This window comes from Oncorhynchus tshawytscha, linkage group LG18, assembly GCF_018296145.1.
Source record: "Oncorhynchus tshawytscha isolate Ot180627B linkage group LG18, Otsh_v2.0, whole genome shotgun sequence".
In the NCBI taxonomy this organism is placed as follows: domain Eukaryota; kingdom Metazoa; phylum Chordata; class Actinopteri; order Salmoniformes; family Salmonidae; genus Oncorhynchus; species Oncorhynchus tshawytscha.
This window is the reverse complement of record NC_056446.1, coordinates 23,357,261-23,377,018: the sequence shown is the minus strand read 5'-3', so window position 1 is coordinate 23,377,018 and position 19,758 is coordinate 23,357,261. Positions and strand designations below refer to the sequence as shown.

At 46.5% G+C, this 19,758-nt stretch overlaps 1 protein-coding gene across 6 annotated transcripts in view; it reads right to left on the bottom strand.

The window, feature by feature from the left end:
* syne1a (spectrin repeat containing, nuclear envelope 1a) overlaps positions 1 to 19,758 on the bottom strand; it is a 132,844-nt gene that overhangs the window by 59,314 nt on the left and 53,772 nt on the right. For 5 of the 6 annotated variants that reach the window (XM_042300843.1, XM_042300844.1, XM_042300845.1 and 2 more), the window contains 21 exons: positions 19,670 to 19,758; positions 17,812 to 19,437; positions 16,909 to 17,264; positions 16,681 to 16,825; positions 16,269 to 16,487; positions 15,159 to 15,448; positions 14,850 to 15,015; positions 14,557 to 14,712; positions 14,081 to 14,233; positions 13,686 to 13,868; positions 13,176 to 13,313; positions 12,864 to 13,049; positions 9,642 to 9,764; positions 9,242 to 9,424; positions 8,395 to 8,538; positions 5,733 to 5,933; positions 4,027 to 4,164; positions 1,907 to 2,017; positions 1,386 to 1,547; positions 786 to 983; positions 398 to 571 (listed from right to left, as the gene is read on the bottom strand). The exon at positions 19,670 to 19,758 is cut by the window's right edge and continues 310 nt beyond it. In XM_042300843.1, the coding sequence (XP_042156777.1) occupies positions 398 to 571; positions 786 to 983; positions 1,386 to 1,547; positions 1,907 to 2,017; positions 4,027 to 4,164; positions 5,733 to 5,933; positions 8,395 to 8,538; positions 9,242 to 9,424; positions 9,642 to 9,764; positions 12,864 to 13,049; positions 13,176 to 13,313; positions 13,686 to 13,868; positions 14,081 to 14,233; positions 14,557 to 14,712; positions 14,850 to 15,015; positions 15,159 to 15,448; positions 16,269 to 16,487; positions 16,681 to 16,825; positions 16,909 to 17,264; positions 17,812 to 19,437; positions 19,670 to 19,758 (5,141 nt within the window). The remainder of the gene's footprint in view (positions 1 to 397; positions 572 to 785; positions 984 to 1,385; positions 1,548 to 1,906; positions 2,018 to 4,026; positions 4,165 to 5,732; positions 5,934 to 8,394; positions 8,539 to 9,241; positions 9,425 to 9,641; positions 9,765 to 12,863; positions 13,050 to 13,175; positions 13,314 to 13,685; positions 13,869 to 14,080; positions 14,234 to 14,556; positions 14,713 to 14,849; positions 15,016 to 15,158; positions 15,449 to 16,268; positions 16,488 to 16,680; positions 16,826 to 16,908; positions 17,265 to 17,811; positions 19,438 to 19,669) is intronic. The other variant, XM_042300846.1, reaches the window with a different exon arrangement.

The window sequence follows — 19,758 nt, the reverse complement described above, 5'->3', positions numbered from 1 at the left end:
AATCTAATTTAGGATGGTCATTCAGTGGGACAATAGCAATAGTGTGACCACTTTATGTCTGCGTCTTGGCTTGTGGACTCTATTAGACTTTATCCATTTATTTTCTAAAGCAGGTTTTTGTCAGAGCCAGTTTCAGACCTACATAATTTCACCCAGTAACAATACAACCACTACCTAGGAGAAGATATATGAGTGGGAATGCAATTCTCTGCAAAATGAGACTCAGAAATTGAAATCAGTACTATTTTTAAGCATCAAAACAGGGGGCTGAGCCGTTTGGATCCAAACCTTGTATGGTACTCCTGTGCACTGAAACCCCCAATAACACAACTCCAAAACGCTGATCGCCATATTTCCCGTCCCTATCTTATGACATCATCACCGCCATGCCCCTCACCTGGCAGTCGATCAGCTGCTCCTCCATGTCCATGTCCTCTGGGTGTGGCTGAAGGGCGGAGCTTAGTGTGGCCTTGGTGCTGAGCAACCAATGGTCGAGCTCCTCTGCCTCACTATGGTAACGCTGCAGCGCCTGCTCCTGCCTCTGCTCCTCCAGCTGCTCACTCAGACGCTCCTGTAGGGAGCACCACGACAACCACAACACTTTGAAATGGGTCATCTTTACCTTTATAGCCATTCATTGGTTAACTCCCATGTCACTATGACAACCAACTATTTTACAGCAACCACACTCCTTTACATTAAAACAATTGAATTGTACGTATGGTGTTAAGTATCCATCCATTCTTTCTTTATTCATTGTTGATGAGTGTTCCACTTCCACCCACCTCCAATAGCTGCCGTTTCCCAGAGGCCTTCATGCGGATGGTGGCCATCCTCTCTCCCAGGACGGTCAGGGTGGAATGGAGGGCCAGCTGGTCCCCTGGGTCACTGTCACTGTCCAGGCCGTCACACAGCTCTTCACTGAAACAGGTCTGCAGGTCCCCAATCTCATCCTGTAGCATCAGGATCTCATCCATCAGGGCCTGGGGGAGACGGGGGAGGAGGGGGAGGGAGGGGGAGGTCATTTAAACATGTAGTTGGAAAACAGTTCAGAGATTACGGAGAGAGTATGACATATTGACATTTTCAGGTTCAGTGAGTTGGCATTTGGTAAAAACCCTACAAGCACTGTGCCGTTACTGTACTGTTGGCATAGCAACAAGGAACAGCAATGTACTGTCTGTCCAATCCTGCACTGGCTAGTGCAAATAAAATCTACATTTCTCTCCCTTTCTGCTTTTACATCCCCCTCTCCCCCTCTTTTCTTTTCTGTATCTCTCCTTTTCTGAATTTCCTCCTCAACACCCTCCCCCCACTTTCTCTCCTTTCCTAAAGTCCCCATCCCTCTTCCTCTTTCTGTCTATCGCTCTCCCTATCTCTCTCACCTGGTGTGCAGCCATCTGGCTCTCAGGGCTCTTGCGGGACTCTAGGCCCTCATTGAGAGCTCCCTCTATAGACTCCATCTTGGTGGAGATTGACTGGAGGGACTCCTGGTAGTGCTGCTGGCGCTCCAAAGCCTCATACAGAGTCTTCTGCTTCTCACTGATCTATATAGGGAGAGGAGGAGAGGGAGAGAGAAGGAAGGAGAGCGAGAGAGGGAGAGAGAGTAGGGGAGAGAGAGTAGGGGAGGAGAGAGAGGGAGAGAAGGAGAGAGAGAGAGAGAGAGAGAGAGAGAGAGAGGGGAGGAGAGAGAGGAGGAGAGAGAGGGTGAGAGAGGGAAGAAAAAAGAGGAAGAGAGCGAGGGAGGAGGAGAGAAGGAGAGGGAGACATACAGTCATTATTTCATTCATTCATTTTAACAACTGGATAGTTAAATAGGTCTAAAAATAACTCAGAGAAGAGACAGGTCAGTGTTTATACAGTAACGGTTTGTTTATGTTAGTGGATAGCTGTTGAGCTGACGTACCACATTCTTGAGTGTTTCCCAGGAGCGCTGCAGGTCATCCAGGTTGGCATTGGACTCTAGAGAGGGGTCATACAGCTCCTGTAGAGGGGCCCGACTCAGAGGGGCCCGGCCCTATAATACACAACAGATCAGAGTGTGAGAGTGTGGGTTGTTGTTACATTTTTGCATAGCGCCTTGCCCTTTGACCCTTTGTTTTCTTTCGAGCTTTAATTAAATACATTTAAACTCTCCATTTTTGCATATCGGCCTCCTTCGGTTATTCCTTTCATGGTTTTAGTGCGATATACAGTACCAGTCAAAAGTTTGGACACACCTACTCATTCAAGGGTTTTTCTTTATTTTTACTATTTTCTACATTGTAGAATAATAGTGAAGACATCAAAACTATGAAATAACACTTACGGAATCATGTAGTAACCAAAAAAGTGTTAAACAAATCAAATATATTTTAGATTTTAGATTCTTCAAAGTAGCCACTCTTTGCCTTGATGACAGCTTTGCACACTCTTGGCCTTCTCTCAACCAGTTTCATGAAGAATGCTTTTCCAACAGTCTTGAAGGAGTTCCCACATATGCTGAGCACTTGTTGGCTGCTTTTCCTTCACTCTGGAGTCCAACTCATCCCAAACCATCTCAATTGGTTTAGGTTGGGTGATTGTGGAGGCCAGGCCATCTGATGCAGCACTCCATCACTCTCCTTCTTGGCCAAATAGCCCTTACACGGAGGTGTGTTGGTTCATTGTCCTGTTGAAAGACAAATGATAGTCCCACTCTGCGCAAACCAGAAGGGATGGCGTATCGCTGCAGAATGCTGTGATAGCCATTCTGGTTAAGTGTGCCTTGAATTCTAAATAAATCACAGACAGTGTCACAATCAAAGCACCCCCACACCTCCTCCTCCATGCTTCACAGTGGGAACCACACATGCGGAGATCATCCGTTCACCTACTCTGCGTCTCACAAAGACATGGCGGTTGGAACCAAAACTCTCACATTTGGACTCATCAGACCAAAGGACAGATTTCCACCAGTCTAATGTCCATTGCTCATGTTTCTTGGCCCAGCAAGTCTCTTCTTATTATCGGTGTCCTTTAGTAGTGGTTTCTTTGTAGCAATTCGACCATGAAGGCCTGATTCACACATTCTCCTCTGAACAGTTGATGTTGAGATGTCTGTTACTTGAACTCTTATTTTGTCTGCAATCTGAGATGTAGTTAACTCCAATGAACTCTGGGTCTTCCTTTCCTGTGGCGGTCCTCATGAGAGCCAGTTTCATCATAGCGCTTGATGGTTTTGTGACTGCACTTGAAGAAACGTTCAAAGTTCTTGAAATGTTCTGGATTGACTGACCTTCATGTCTTAAAGTAATGATGGACTGTTGTTTCTCTTTGCTTATTTGAGCTGTTCTTGCCATAATATGGACTTGGTCTTTTACCAAATAGGGCTATCTTCTGCAATGTAGAAAATAGTAAAAATAAAGAAAAACCCTGGAAGGAGTAGGTGTGTCCAAAATTTTGACTGGTACTGTAGATATTGAACTCCATTGATATGTTTTTGCCTTCGCACCGGCCCCCTTTCATTCTAGCCTGAGCACAAACCCTGTAATTGCGTTGATGTCTCCTAATGTAGTTAGCCATATGCCAACCAGATGCTGGAAGCCATTATAACCATAGTAAGCCTAAGATTCTACACCCAAATATTTAGAGGATATCTGCACTGGGTGTTTTTTAAGTGCAGCTTCTACATGTACAACTTCCTAGTAAATAGTACTAGGACAGCAGCGAAGACTAAACTCTGATTGATGTTTAGTATTTCCACTTCTAAAGCTATATAACTGTTGTGAAGCTTTGAGACAATGAATGACCAATTGCAATTCACCAACAACCCTGCTTATGGAGAAACAAGGGAATCGGTCTACTCAGGAGATAGTGGTAAGATGGCCATGCCTGCAGTCTCAGAGAGCGCTGTTGGGACAGATAAGCGTTATAGGTACACAGCACATGTACTTTATAGGAGGCACAGTGAGGGGTAGGATGAAGGTAGTTAGGGGTCGTCGGGATAGTAGTAGCAGGGGCAGGTGAATGGGTGGGAGGCAGTTGGGGGGTGCGCCGGTGCAGTACCTGGTTAAGGGGAGTGTCAGCGTTAGCCCCTGGTGAGGGGGAGCGGCAGGCGGGAGAGGAGACCTCGCTGTTGGTGCCCTCCTCCCCTGACTCCTCTGTTACGGGGGAGAGGAGTGTGTGACAGCGGCCTGCTGTCATCTGACCACACACACACACAACCATATGGAGAAATAGACAGCGAGAAATATAGAGAGAGGGGCCAGAAAGAAAGAGATAAAAGACAGAGAAAGAGAGACAAGAAAGAGGAGAATGAGAATGGAGAGAGAGCACAGGAATAAATACACAAAGTCAAAAAAGAAAGAGGGAGAGAAAGGGAGAGAAAGGGAGAGAAAGGGAGAGAAAGGGAGAGAAAGGGAGAGAAAGAGGAAAGAGACAACATAAGCATAATGAACAGAGTGAAGGGTGGACTTAGCAGAGTAAGCACACTACTGATTAATTAGACAGGAGGTAATCAAATAGTGTCTCAATGAGATCACATTACAAGTATTGATAGAACACAACCCCAAGCCTTACAGAAGCACTAAAAGCACAGGAATATAGCGTCGGCTACTGTACTGTACTGTAGCTATCTGCAGCTAGACAAAGAAACCCTTAGTGAAGCTGGAAAGCAATTGCAATGGATGACCCACAAGGCTTTTTACAGGATGTATCAGGGGAATGGAATGGTCAATGCTAGGAAATAAAACTCCTGCGAGTACACTCACACCAGGGACAGCTAAATATACATTGTTGCAGGCTTATACCTCAATGTCTTTCTGTCTTTTAAGCAGTACACACACAGAAAGTACAGCAACAGCACATTCTGCACCATAACAACTTACAACAAATTACAGTTTGTCTTTGAAACATCTAAACCCTGACTCTATATTCTACATGAGAGAGGCCAGTGCAGCCTGTATAGAGTTAACAACAGACAGTTAGACTGGGGGAGTGAGCTACAGCTGGCCCTACAGTAGAGAATAGCAGCACAGTTGTCTCCCTCCCTCCCTGTCTGCCTTTCTGCCTGCCTCAGTAGAGAGCAAACCTGAAATGCGAGCCGAGCCCTATTGGGCTGTTTTTGGCGGTTATAGTGGAACTTGGCTGACAGAGTTGGACCCTGTCAAAAGTCATTTTCAGGCCTTTCCCGGGCCCCATGATGCAACACCAGGCAATGTCCCGCTGCTGGATACTGCACTGTGTGGGAACCATAAACTTAACAGTGATGTTAGTGTCCTCATCGTGTGACAATGCATGATTGACTGTGTATACCCAATTGGTACATGCAAGCATAGTCACACACACACACACACATCCTGTTTCCTGGCCTGTTGAGACACCAGCACAAACAGCAACAGACACCAGCAGGGGGAAACTGATTTAGGACTTCAAATAGAAAGAATGAGGAAAAAAGAGAGAGAGTGGAATACAGGGACAGATGAGAATAGAAAGACTATACTGAGGTAGATACCATGTCAGCAGAGACAGCAAGGTGCAGTAGCAGATATACAGTATATACACTGCAGAGAGACAGACAGAACACAAAAAGACTGCCCCTAGATTAGGCCTAAACATACCAATACAACACACAGAAAGAGACAGATCTACATATACTGAGAGACAAACAGACAGACCCAGAGTAAACAGAAACTACCTGCAGAGACAGAGGGGAGCGAGACACATAAGGGGATACAGACACAGGGGGTCATTTTCAAACCCCAGTCCCTCACCATGACGACGGAGGGGTGTGCCGGCGGTTGTTTGGTGGGCAGCTCCTCGTCGCTGAGCTCGTCCATGCCGTCAGACAACCCCTCCACCTCACTGACCGTCAGCAGCATGGTGGCGTGCTTGGCCTTCACCGTCAGCATCTTACACTTGGAGTTCAGGGACGCTATCTGCTCCTGGTAGCCTCGGATCTTCAGGGCTAGCTCCTGTCAAAACATCCCAACCACCGGTCAAAACACCCCCGGGATCAACACTTCGTGGTTCAGTCCACAATAAGAAAATCAATAGGTCTGACTAAATAGGCTCCTAGAAAGGGGGGTTGGTTGGTTCAGCGTTGAATGCGGTGCAGAGAAAAGCACCGGTGGGTGAAGAATAAGTGGAGCGAGCGCATTTCTCTTCTCTGTCTCCCCTCTCTCGATCTTGCTGTGTGTATGAGAGCGAGAATAGCACTGGCTCTGTCCCTGTGACACACATACACACACTCTCTGGGTCCTCTAAGCCAATCAGAGCAGCGCAGAGGCGGGTGAGGCACAGTGGTAAGCTCGATAGACAGAGGGTTTGGTAGAGAGAGAGAGAGAGAGAGAGAGAGAGAGAGAGAGATAGATAGATAGAGAACGAGAGAGAGAGAAAGAGAGAGAGAGAGGAAGAGAGAGAGCTAACTGAAGCAGTGCAAATCTCTTCTCCACTCTCTCACACACACACAAAGGGTTGAGAGACAGGAAGTGAGATCACAGCTACCCCTCCCTCCTCCAATCCTAAAGAAGAATTCCTGACAACAAAAGAGAGCCGGGAAAAGAGAGGGTGGAGGGAGGAGGGTGAAAGAATTACAGAGCGGGTGTCAGATTACTAACCCACTATGGGCAGTGAGTTCAGGCTCCTCCTCTCCGTCCCTCTCTCCCTCCCTCCTCTCCCTCCCTCCCTCCACTCCCTCGCTTTTTCTCTCCCAGATGGTGGATGCACTGATAATCAGACTGAGGTGAGGCAGTAGAACTGCAGCTATCAGCTCAGGGGCGGCAGGCAGCCTAGTGGTTAGAGCGCTGGGCCAGGTTGCTGGATCGAGTCCCCGAGCTGACAAGGTAAAAATATGTCGTTCTACCCCTGAGCAAGGCAGTTAAATGCACTGTTCCCCGGGCGCCGAAGACGTGGATGTCGATTATGGCAGCCCCCCGCACCTCTCTGATTCACATTTCAGTTGAATGCATTCAGTTGTACAGCTGACTAGGTATCCATTTTTGTTGAACTCAGCCAACACTCAACCAAGCCAAACAACTACAGCACAGTGAATAAGACTGCAGCTGTGGTCAAATACCAGCACACAAGAATCTGTGTGTATGTGTGTCTTCATCTCTCTCCCCAAAATGTGTGTGTGTGTGTGTGTGTGTGTGTGTGTGTGTGTGCGCCCGCAATGCATGTGTGTCTCTCTCGCTCTGCAGGAAGGATCAAACACACACTCAGCAAAGTCTGCAAACTGCAGTGTAAAGCACAAGGCTTGAAATGTGCCGTCTGATACTGCAGTCGGGTGTAGCTACAGTATGTCAAATCAGAATCTCATCCATTTGCAGAATGTAACCTTCTCTGTGTGCACAGTCACGTCAGTGGAGGTGAAATCAGATAAGCTGGGAATGTATTTGTTTTGGAGATGGAGAGAGAGAGAGAGAGAGAGAGAGAGAGAGAGAGAGAGAGAAACAGAGCCCATGTAAAATGGCCACTGTCACATCATGTAACAGTGTTATAAGCAGGTTTTAAACCCAGTAGTGGTTTTCTATTCAATTCTATTCTATTCTATTCATCCCTGTAGGGACTGACAGGACTCAGCCAACACTGCAGGTTGAAGCTACAGTGAATGGGGAGATTACTATGCAGACAGGAGATACTGTATGAGTCAATATCCTCTTCCTTCCACTCTATCATCTCTCTATTATCATACTTTGAAGCTGAAGTGGGTCACTTTATTTAAATACAATATGAGCTACACAGGCCTACTATTTCCCCTGATAGGTATGATTGAAAGTGCCTGGTACCAGTTCTGTTTTTGCTGTCTTACTAACTCTGAATGGTCATTGGGAGTTGGCAAAACAGCCCAAACAGTTCTGGGACCAGGCTATGATTGAAAGTTCACTGGGGTGAATAAAAAATAGAATATGCTGTATGACACAATCATTGATCTTCAGTAGAGATACAACTTTAGTGTGGACATCATGTCCATCTTTAGAGAGATAAAATACATCTTGTCAATCTTTAGAGAGATAAAATAGACTAAATTGCAGCCATGACCCAACTGAGCTTCAAGACATCTGAGAGAATCATGAAAGTGAAACTGAGGAGTCAATTTAAAAAAAACAATATCCTGTTTAGTCAAATACGTCTAATAATAAGACAAATATTTGACTCCTGAGTTGGAGTATTTAGTGCAGAGTTGACGACAGAGTGTGTTCGTGTTATGTCATAATGGATATAAACCCAGTGAACAAAGATAGTGTTTTCTTTCCTCAGTCAGGAGAAGACGGGAGTCTTATGATACTTGACCTGGAACTCACTGTTTGTGTGTGTGTTGTGTGTGCGCGCGTGTATGTGTGAGTGTGTGTGTGCGTGTGTGTGTGCGTGTGTGTGTGTGTGTGTGTGTGTGTGTGTGTGTGTGTACATATACAATATATCTATATCTCTCACCTCATGGTGGTGTATCTGGGCCTGTAGTTCATGTATGTTACTGGTTGAAACGGGTCGGTCCTGTATGATGCGGTGAGCTTCCTCTATAAGCCTCTGGAGGTTCCTCACTTCCTGCTCATACTGCTCATACTGCACCACGGCCTCCTGGGAAAGAGAGTCCAAAGCAGGTTGGGGTCAACTCCAACTAAAATCAGGTATTTACTAAGAAAGTATAGTGAAATGATAATTACACAGTAATGGCATAATTGTTTGTTTCTTTGGGGTTTATTACAACAAGCACCCTTGCACAGAGAGTATGTTAAAGATGGTTTAGTTGGTTACTCTGCCTTTTACCTTTTAACAGCCCATTCAAGGTCAGCTCATCCCTCCCAGACCTAATCTTTACCAAAACCAGCTTAACAACCAAATCAGCCCTGAACCAGTAAGTTAAAGTGATGCTCCAAAGGTTTTTTATAATTTCAGACAGTACTTTTTGAAAATGTGCTCACAAGCCAAAACGGATCCCCAAGAATTACCTCATCCATTTTGTATGATATGTTACAAATTTGTAAGATCCCAGACTGCGTCTTTAAGAAGAATCCTGAGATGAGCACACAGAAAAGAGAATGTACAGCCCACAGCTGCTCCTTTTGCCATTTGTCTGTTTTAGCGAGACAGCTTGTCACACAGAAACAGTTGTTGTGCCCTGCCCTATAACAGCACTTGCGGAATGTCTTACAGCTGAATGACTGCTGTTACTTACTTTGCCCAGCAGTCCCACGCAGCTTTCTCAGCTTTACGATGACTATATCTTCTGTATCAGAATAATGTATCATTTGATATGATGCTGTTGGTGTCGATTCCCTACCTGTAGAATGTTGCACTGTTGGATTGTGGTGTGCTGCAGCTGGCTGGCCTCCTGCTGCAGGCTCTGGGCTGTTCTGCAGATGGACAGGCTGGCCACTACCTCCTCCGGCAGCCGGAGGGCGCTCTGACACAGCTGTACCGCCTGCACCTGCTGCTTGAAGGCCTCCATCTCCACCAACAGACGCTGGGTGGACAGGACGAACAGGAATGTTTAAAGGGAATAATGTATATATTTTGTAGTACAATGCTGTTCCAGTGTTCCTCAGTGTCTGTCTCTAGTATGTGGGTGGTTACCTGTGTTGTGGGTTTTAATACCAGTCTGAGTGGGTGGTCAAGTCCGGTGGGTGGAAGCACACCATTGTGACAGATTATGGCAGTGGTCTATCTCCATAAGTGTTTACCTGTCTGTGCGTGAGCTGCTCCCTGAGGCTGAGTCGTGCTAGTTCAGGAGAGGTGAGTGTGAGCTGGGCCTGGTCCAGAGAGTCATGCAGGGTCTTCACCTCAGCCTCCAGGCGAACCATGTCCTGATGGGAGACACACAGGTAAGACCGTTCCAGTTCCATAGTTCCACAATATTTACTGAACCCCCCCCCTAACTAAATCTCACAATGCCATTAGTGATTATTAGAAACAGACTTCAATCTAGGGAGCTACTGCAGGGCAGTCAAGACAGATTAAAAGATTACAGCAACCTAGGCCTATAGAGTCTGTAGTGCTGATGCAGTTAGCCTCGCGTACCAGCCTTCTAGGCTTACGGCTGGTGGAAAGACTAGTGTAGAGACTGGTAATGACCACAAGATGGAAGTGTGGTGTCAATAAACGCTCTAGTAACAGCCGCATTCTTAACTGCATTGTTTCTGTCATTTCCTGGATTCCTGTTTGCAACTGGTTTAACTGGGGCTTCCTGGTTTGTTGGACACAGGAACGTACCCAGGGCTGAATCAAGGTACAACACCAGAGTCTGGGTTTGTGTGATGTTGCCATTAACTTAATACAGTAAGTACCCACATACTATACTGAACAAAAATATAAAGGCAACCTGTCAAGTGTTGGTCCCATGTTTCATGAGCTGAAATACAAGATCCCAGAAATGTTCCATATGCACAAAAAGCTTAATTCTCTCAAATTATGTGCACACATTTGTTTACATCCCTGTTAGTCAGAATTTCTTCTTTGCCAAGATAATCCATCCACCTGACAGATGTGGCATATCAAGAAGCTGATTTAACAGAATGATCATTACACAGGTGCACCTTGTGTTGGGGACAATAAAAGGCCATTCTAAAATGTGCAGTTTTGTCACACAACACAATGCAACAGATGTCTCAAGTTTTGAGGGAGCGTGCAATTGTCATGCTGGCTGCAGGAACGTACACCATAACTGTTGCCAGAGTATTGAAGGTTAATTTCTCTACCATAAGCTGCCTCCGACGTCATTTTAGAGAATTTGGCAGTACATCCAACCGACCTCACAACCGCAGAACACGTGTAAACACGCCAACCTAGGACCTCCACATCCAGCTTCTTCACCCGCTGGGATCATCTGAGACCAGCCACCTAGACAGCTGATGAAACTGAGAAGTATTTCTGTCTGTAATAAAGCTCTTTATGAGGAAAAACTCATTCTGATTGGGTGGGCCTGGCACCCGCTGAAATCGTTGAAATTGTTGCATTTTGCGTTTATATTTTTGTTTAGTATAAGTTAACTTTTAATTACTTTCCTTGACTGTGATGGGACGCAGCATTAAAATCATGGGTAAGGACTGGCAGAATGTTGCACAACATAATGGTGTATAATTACAGGATAATCAGGATAATGAATTCTGATCGCCGGTTGTGTTGAAAAAAGTACCCTCCCTATACTTTACATTCATTTTTCCACAAAAGGTGGGTTAACTGATGGGCAAAAACTCTACACCACTGAGGCGTGTTACCAGGTTGTAAAAAGGGGGTGCTATTAGCACAGATTTTGTTGGTATTAATGAAAGGTACGTTGTGAGGTTATAAAAAGGTGACAGGCTTTATTGTTTTTTTTGTGTGGATTTTGTCATGACTGTCCACGAGAATACAAGAATTCAGATCAGGTTTGTAATGAATAACTTCAATAAATAGATGGGATTAACAACTCACGTCTTGTTGTAAATCAAGGAAAGAAGATTCAGCCCTCCCTCTCCAATATTCACCAAAGGAATGTCCTTTGTTTCAAAATAATTTTTCCCACCAAAACTCTAACACGTTCAAAAGCGAATACTGGAACAATATTTCTAACATGGAACGTGGGGAATGGTCAGAGACGATCTATAGAACACTTAGATTGAATCGTGTACACCGGTTCCGACACTCGTCTTATGTGGCAGGGCTTGCAAACTATTACAGACTACAAAGGGAAGCACAGCTGCAAGCTGCCCAGTGACACGAGCCTACCAGACGAGCTAAATCACTTCTATGCTTGCTTCGAGGCAAGCAACACTGAGGCATGCATGAGAGCATCAGCTGTTCTGGACGGCGGTGTGATCATGCTCTCCGTAGTCGATGTGAGTAAGACCTTTAAACAGGCCAACATTCACAGGTTGCGGGGCCAGACGGATTACCAGGACGTGTGCTCCTGGCATGTGCTGACCAACTGGCAGGTGTCTTCACTGACATTTTCAACATGTCCCCTCCTGTACTCCTGTTCACCCACGACTGCATGGCCAGGCACGACTCCAACACCATCATTAGGTTTGCAGACGGCACAACAGTGGTAGGCCTGATCACCGACAACAACGAGACAGCCTATAGGGAGGAGGTCAGAGACCTGCCCGGGGGGTGCCAGAATAACATCCTAACCAAGACTAAGGAGATGATTGTGGACTACAGGAAAAGGAGGACTGAGCACGCCCCCATTCTCATCGACCGGGCTGTTTTGGAGCAGGTTGAGAGCTACAAGTTCCTTGGTGTCCACATAAACAACAAACTAGAATTGTCCAAACACACCAAGACAGTCGTGAAGAGGGCACGACAAAGCCTATTCCCCCTCAGGAAACTAAAAAGATTTGTCATGGGTCCTGAGATCCTCATAAGGTTCTACAGCTACAACATCGAGAGCATGTTGTAGCTGGTTGCATCAATGCCTGGTACGGCAAATGCTCAGCCTCCGACCGCAAGGCACTACAGAGGGTAGTGCGTACGGCCCAGTACATCCCTGGGGCTAAGCTGCCTGCCATTCAGGACCTCACCAGTGTGTATGTTTATCCTGTGTTACCATTTAATTGGCTAGTAAATAAATAATTAAACCAATTTGTGTAGTACTGAATCATAAATAAGGCTTGGGTTATTGCAGATGCAAGGAGGTTACGACTGTTCAGAATGATGATATGATACGAGGTTATGATTAATAAGTTGATTGTTTACAGATGTGATAGGTAAAGACCTTTAAATAGGGAGATGGTACAGAACCGCTCTCATGGTGCCCCAAATCCTAATGAGTTGATTGTTACATTATTCATTTAATCAGGTAACAATTAAACATAGTTATTTGATTAGATAAATAACAGTCTTCAGATTTATGTTAAATTCAAGTCACAAAAGTTTTAATAACAGGTGCGTTACCTTGGTTAAATAATGACAGGTGTGTTAGTTACCTTGGCGGCATCCTGCAGGCTCTGGAGGCGTGTCTTTGCGCTCTGCTGCAACTCCTCAGTGCATCTGCTCAGTTGTTTCACCTGCTGGCTCCACCCCTCCGTCTGTAGCACCTCCGCCAGCTGCCCTTCCCTTTCCCCCATGGCCTCCAGGTCACCATGGAGACCACGACACTCTCGCAGCACCGCCTGTCACCATGGGAACACAGAGCGGTAGAGATAGAAGGAGCGCTAAACAGACATCACTCAGGCTATGGACAACACTAAAGAACCTGACTGGCTGCCCTTTATGTCACTCAATAATGAGGCACCCACCTGGTGGGCTCTGATTTGCTCCTGAAGCTGGGAGGCGGAGCTCCAGATTATGTTGCCAGTGACCAGGGTCTCTGCTTTCTCAGCCCAGCCCAGTAGGAACTGCCTCATCCCCTTATACTCCTCCAGCTGCTGCTCTGCCTGCTCAGCACACAGGGTGGGACATGAAAAAGGAGAGGTGAGGAGAGAGGAGAGAAGGAGGCGAGTGAGAGACATACTCCTCTGAATATCATTGTCATCGCCATATACATTTTTTTATTTTATCGTTTAGCAGATGCTTTTTCCAGAGTGATTTACAGGAGCAATCAGGGTTAAGTGCCTTGCTCAAGGGCACATTGACAGTTTTTTCACCGAGTAGGCATAGGGATTCCAACCAGTAACCTTTTGGTTACTGGCTCAACTCTCTTAACCGCAAGGCTACCTGCCGCCCTATATGTTAGGAAGTCATGCTACCACAGCTTATTGCCTAATGGAAGAGTTAAGATTGATGACAGATACGGATTGACATCTGACCTTGTGTAGTTGGTTGGCCCGTTCCTGGGCCTGTTGTGTGGTCAGGCGCTGGACCTCAGCCAGTCTGGACAGGGCGTCTCCCAGCTGCTTACACAGTAGAGGGTTCTGGTCCCCAAACTCCTGTACTGCTACAACCAGCTCAGCCAGGGAGCGACCACATCCCTCACACTCTTCACACAGACACTAGAGGGAGAGAGGTAGAGGAAGATGGGGAAGTGGATGGGTGGAGGGAGGAGGTATAAGAATCCCATCTGGAATATTTCTCACAGAAGTGGGTCACACTTGAAAGCAGGGGGGCAGCTCTTGTCATTCCAAGTCTTCACTAATACCCCTATAGACCAATCATTAACCTCAATGTCTGAAAATGTATTGCCAGTTTAATGAGGGCTAATTACCTTGGTTTCCTCCTTGGCCTGCTCCAGGTCTGTAGCCTTCTCACTGATCTTCAGAGAGATGGTCTTCAACTTCCCCTCAATGTCCTGCAGTCTGGAACTAAAGTCCTCCTTCACATCTCTGGTCTGCTGCACCTCTCTCTCCCTCGACTGGACCTGGAACAGTCATGGCAGATATTAGAATGATAAAATATCCATGGACATTTATAAGGGTGCCATAATCTCCTATTGAACTCTAATTTGTCTCATTATTATGCCACGACACATTTCCGAAAAGCTTGTGTCAGAGTGCCCCCTAGAGACCAAATGCAAGAAGAACCACCAAAACTGTCAGACCCACAGAGTATCTAGGTCTAATCTAAGAATATACATTTGAATTACAACAGATTTATATAATCAGCAGTATAACTGACTAACTTATTAACTAACTAACTAACTAACTAACTAAGATCACCCATAGTTCCAGAGGGGGAGGGTACCTGGTCCTCAGCGGAGCCCAGGGCGAGTGTCACCTCAGCCAGCTGCATGCTCAGTTCAGAGGGCAGGGCTGCCTGGAGGTCCTGGTACTTGTTCTGTTGCAGCTCCACCATCCTCTCCACACTCTGGCGCCTACTGATGACCTCACCATGGGCTGTCTGTGTGATAGATTGATAATAAGGGATTACTACTGGCTGCAGACTTTTTGGATATGGAAAAAAGTGTGTCTTTAAACAGGTCAAGCGGTCTGTGTGTGTGCGTGTGTGATTGTGATTGTGAGTCTACACACTCGTACCTCTAGCTCATGCAGCAGTGAGTCCAGGTCAGATGAAGGGCTCAGTAGCAGTCCCCTGGTGTCCTGAATCCATCCCTTCACCAGTCCTAGCTCCCTCTCCACCTCCTCCCTCTCCCTCAGCTCCTGCTGCACCTGGGCCCTGCTACCACGCACCTGCAGCACCAGGCTGGGGACACACATGACATAAGATGATACCTCATTGTCTTATTACATAGAAATTGGATTTTCATCTCAAACCTCCTTCACCGTCAACACAGTAGCGATAATTTAGTAGAACCAATAGAATACATTTAGCCATAGCGCGTTTACCTCTCATATATATCCAGCATACTCCTGATCTCCTTCAGACAGGGTGTCTCTTCTCTAGTCTTGTCAGTTTTCTCCATCTCCATATCCTCTTCCTCCTGGTCCTCTCCTATCAGGCCGAGGGTGTGTTGCCCCAGCAGGGCCAGGGCTGACTGCTCTCTCTCCACCTCCAGGCTGAAGGAGTCATGGTATTCCAACAGGTTTTGTAGCGCTGCCCTGGTGGCTGCCTTCTCCACTGTGCTGTCTGGCACACGAGCATGGAGGTCTACTGACACAGACTGCACCTTCTCCATCTGAGGACAGAGGCATAAATATTTCATGCTGAACAGAAACATGTCAATAGAAATTCAGGAACATGTTTAGTAGAAATTTATATTTTGTGACATGTTAGCCAAGGTAATAGTTAAGCAATTGTTAATTAAGTTACAACAGTGTACTGATTAGGTTAGACCAAAACTCTGGAGCTCGGTGGTTACTTCACTCTTCTAGTTAATTCTTTCTTTAAGTCCTTTTGTGTTGTCCTTGTTCTTCCTGTTGTGGTGCATAGAACCAGCCACAGGAAACTGACCCAGTCATTTATAACGGTGATGTCATGTCCAGTTGAACAATGGCCCCAAAGAAAGGCCCCAGGCAACAAGAACACGTCACATCAAAGGATGTGAGCATTTCCTATGTGATGACATCATTTCCTGTTAAGGAGTAGCGCTTTGTGGGAGCCCTTGTGAGTTGGAAGTGGATGGAAGGCTTTGGCGGGAGCTCATCGCTGGCCTGATGCCTAGAATTACATCAGTGTACACCCACTGAGTAGTGGCTGTATCTGAGCTAACATCCAACAGAAGTGACCTAAATCCACAGCAGTATGAATTCTTAGAGTAACTACTGATCTCAGAGGCATAAAGGCTGAGCCTCAACCCACTCCTCAAAAGTATCAACAAGGGGAGCACTGTTCTATGGAATGTATGCTGTTAGCTGCTGAAAACCACAGGTAGCCTAAAGTGTTCAAATTGCCAATGTGCCTGCTGGAATACTACATACAGTATGTGAATCAACAATAACTACATTTTCCCAAGCTAATATACACATACTGTATGTTGATATAGACAGATCGCCTACCTTCTCCCTGAAGCTCCTCCAGTCCCGAGCTGTGTCCTCCAGCGCTCTCTCCTGGGCTCGCGCCACGCTGCGCAGGCGGGTCCAACGTTGCCATAAAGATGACACAGAGTGACCAATAGCAGCTTTGCTGGACTCAGACCCAACCAGAGCCAAATCTGTGGCCTTCTCTTTCAGGCCAGTCAGGGTGGGTTCACACCCATCAATCAGAATCACCAGAGACTAGAGAGATGAGACGAGAGAGACAGAGAGAGGGAAGTTTAAGTTGCAAGAAGAGAAGAGAGAGAGAGAGAGAGAGAGAGAGAGAGAGAGCAGAAGAAATCATAGGTCAGAACTTCCACAAATTTACAACAGAAATTACAGAAATTCAGTGAAAGAAAACATTGATAATAAGTCATAAACAGTCATAGCTTACCTTGTAACTCTGGAGTTTGTCCTCAGCCTCCTGGCTATTGGCTGCCTTCGCCGAGGGGAACGCAGTCATCATACTTCCTGTTTCATTCATCTGTCCAATCAGCTCCTCTCTCTCCGTCTGGAAGGAGCTCCACTGAGCAGCACAGCTACAGATGACACATTCATTTTAGAGCAGTTAGATTCTGTAACACATGCACGCACCGCACACTCACACCATGTGAGACCTTACCTCTGCAGATCCTCCCGGTAACCCTTCATCTGCTCTTTGACCTCTGACCCCTTCTGTCGCATTACCTCCACACCTTCTTTCTTTCTTTCACTTTCTTTCATCTCCTTCGTCACTCCCAGCCCCACCAGACCATCCAGCTGAGCACCCAGGGTCTCCAGCTCATCTAGTTTAGCCATGAAGGCCGGTTCCTGGGCTGAGATCTCCTCCAGCTCCCTGAGGCTCTCTGTCTGGTTCTCCAGCTCTATTCCCAGGGTGGTTCTCTGGAGAAAAGCCCCAGCTTCGTCAAGCCACTTGCGGGCTGACTGCTGGGTGGATTGGTGCCTCTGGACCAGGAACAGAGTCTGATCCAGGCTCAGCTAAAGTCCACACAAAATGAATGAATGTGTTGGACTTTTCATTGGAAAGTAATCTATTCCCAGTTAAAAAGTGCTTACTGTATGCCAAAGGTCAAGAGAATAATGAGTAGCAACCACTCACTCACTGCTAATTAATGAGAGAATGTTTTAAGAATGATTGATTCAGTTATCAGGGGATGATTGTATCCAGGATAAGTAATTCACTAGGAGGACAGATTAAATCATCATGAGACTACTCAGATAAATAACTGAACTACTTATCACGAGATCATGACAATATGAATTGAACTGGTCTGTTATGAATGTCCTTTCAGACAAAGCCTGTTAATATTGATAACATGGGGGAGAGGTTATTACAGATGAGTCAGATCATCAATGATAGACTTGGTTTATGTAAAAACAAGGCTCCCTTTTCAGCTACTTCAGCCAACAGTTATGATTTACAACACCGTAAAAAAACTAGATTTGATATCTTATGCTAATTTTTAAACATTGTCTTTAGATCCAGTGTGTACACATACATTACACAATAGTATAGTATATTTACCTGCTTGGTTCTAAGTGCTTGTTGGACGTCAGCCCTCAGTTTAGCCAGCTCCTCTAGGTTAGCCTCCACATGGGCAGGGCAGTCCTCGTTTCTACTGGTGTATCTCTGCTTCTCCCTGCTGCCCATGGCATCTGCTACCCTCATTCTGGACTGCACCTCTTCCTCTACCACCTTCAGTCTCCTGACCTCCTCCTCTACCATCTCAACTTTCACCTCTGGAAGGGTCAATGGTTCCCCAAGCTTCTTCCTCAGACTCTTCAGCCAATCTGATGTCTGCCCAGTCTCTTTCTCAAATTCTTTGTCCTTCTTGAGACAGTTTTCACATTCTGTAACACAATCTTTTACTTCAGACCTTACGGACTGCAGCTCTTTTTGATGCGAGGTCACTACCTCTCTGGAGGCCTGGATGGCGGCAGGATCACAGTTCAATCCCAGGTCTTCTGTATGTTGGGTGAGTCTCTCCAGGTGAGAGCCCATCCTTTCCAGATCTTCCAGCAGTGTGTAAAGACTCGTCAGTCTCTCTGTGCCACATAATGTGGTGTCTGAGTCTGACTTCATTCTAGTGAACTGCTCTTTCACTGACTTCAACTCAGAGTCTAGTTTTGCTGATGTTGCATTATACTCTGCCAATGTTTTCAATGAGTCGTCAAGATGTTTCAGTCTCTGGTCAATGGTCCTCTTCAGATTGTCATGAAGGTTAACCAGCTGTTCTGTCTCCTCAGCATGGCATCGTTGGCCCCTGCTGAGAAACCCCTCAGTCTTCCTCCTCAGCTCTCTCACCGCAGGGCTGAGCTGAGACAGGCTTTCAGACAGATCTCTATAGTCATGATGGAGATGAACAACTTCCTGTTCTTGAATACTGACTGTCCGTTTCGCTAAACCGTCTAACTGCTCTTGAAGCTCCTCTAATGCTCTACAAGTGACATTGAAGAAGCAGTCATAGTCCTTTCTCTCTAGGATAGCCTGCTGGATCCTGTCCCTCTTCTCTTTGGCTAATGCTAGGATGCTGTTGTATTGTTGAGGGAGGGCGTTGAGCTTTTCGTCCAGGTAGCAGTGATCTACCTCCTTTAGCGAGGGGAGAATCTCCTGCCCCACCCTCTGGACGATGAGTAGGAGGTTCTCGTATTCCGACGCCTGCTCTAGAACGTTCTGGAACTTCGCCAGTCGACCCTGCAGTTCCGAATCGTCATCGGCGTTGCAGGTGAAGTCAATCTCGGGGAAGGTAATGCCATCTGCCCGTCTCAGCCAGTGACACGTCCTATCCAGGTCGACCTTGAAGTACTTCCTGGAGGTCAGGGCTCTGTCCAGGTCCTGCAGGCGATGGGTGGTTCTCTGGAAGGCCGTCTCAAAGACCCTCTGGAGCTCCTCCAGCCTGGTCACGGTCTCCCCCCGCTCCTGGTCCGTGGCGTCCCTCTCCAGGTCACGACCCTGGACCCACAGAGAGGCCAACTCCCCCTGGTAGGCCCGCAGGCCGCTCTGGACCCCTCGGCACGTCACCACCTGCTTGGTCAGGTCGTCAGGGAGGAGAGCCACGTGGTCGTCCATTAAAGCCTTCCTCTCCTGCTGCTGGACCCAGGTCAGAGCCCTCCCCACAGCCTGGAGGAACTGGGTCCGCTCCGTGAAGGCCTAGAAAATAACAATCACACTTTTTATTTAAAAAGCACTTTTCTTTTTTGTTATATTTTTATTTGAGGTCCTTCAAATAATTGAGATTTAAATCACCATTCCAGCAGACTCCACATTATAAAAAATGGATTCATAAAACTACTAGGCACTACTGCAGAAAAATGTATAAATAAAATAATGTGTATGTTAAAACAAGATTATTACAGACATGAAAATCAAAATGACTACAAACCTTGCTGAGGTACTTCCTCCGCTGGCTCACCCTGGCCCCCAGTGCCTCTACTTCTCCCTCGGCCTGGAGTACCAGCTCCTGCAGGCGTC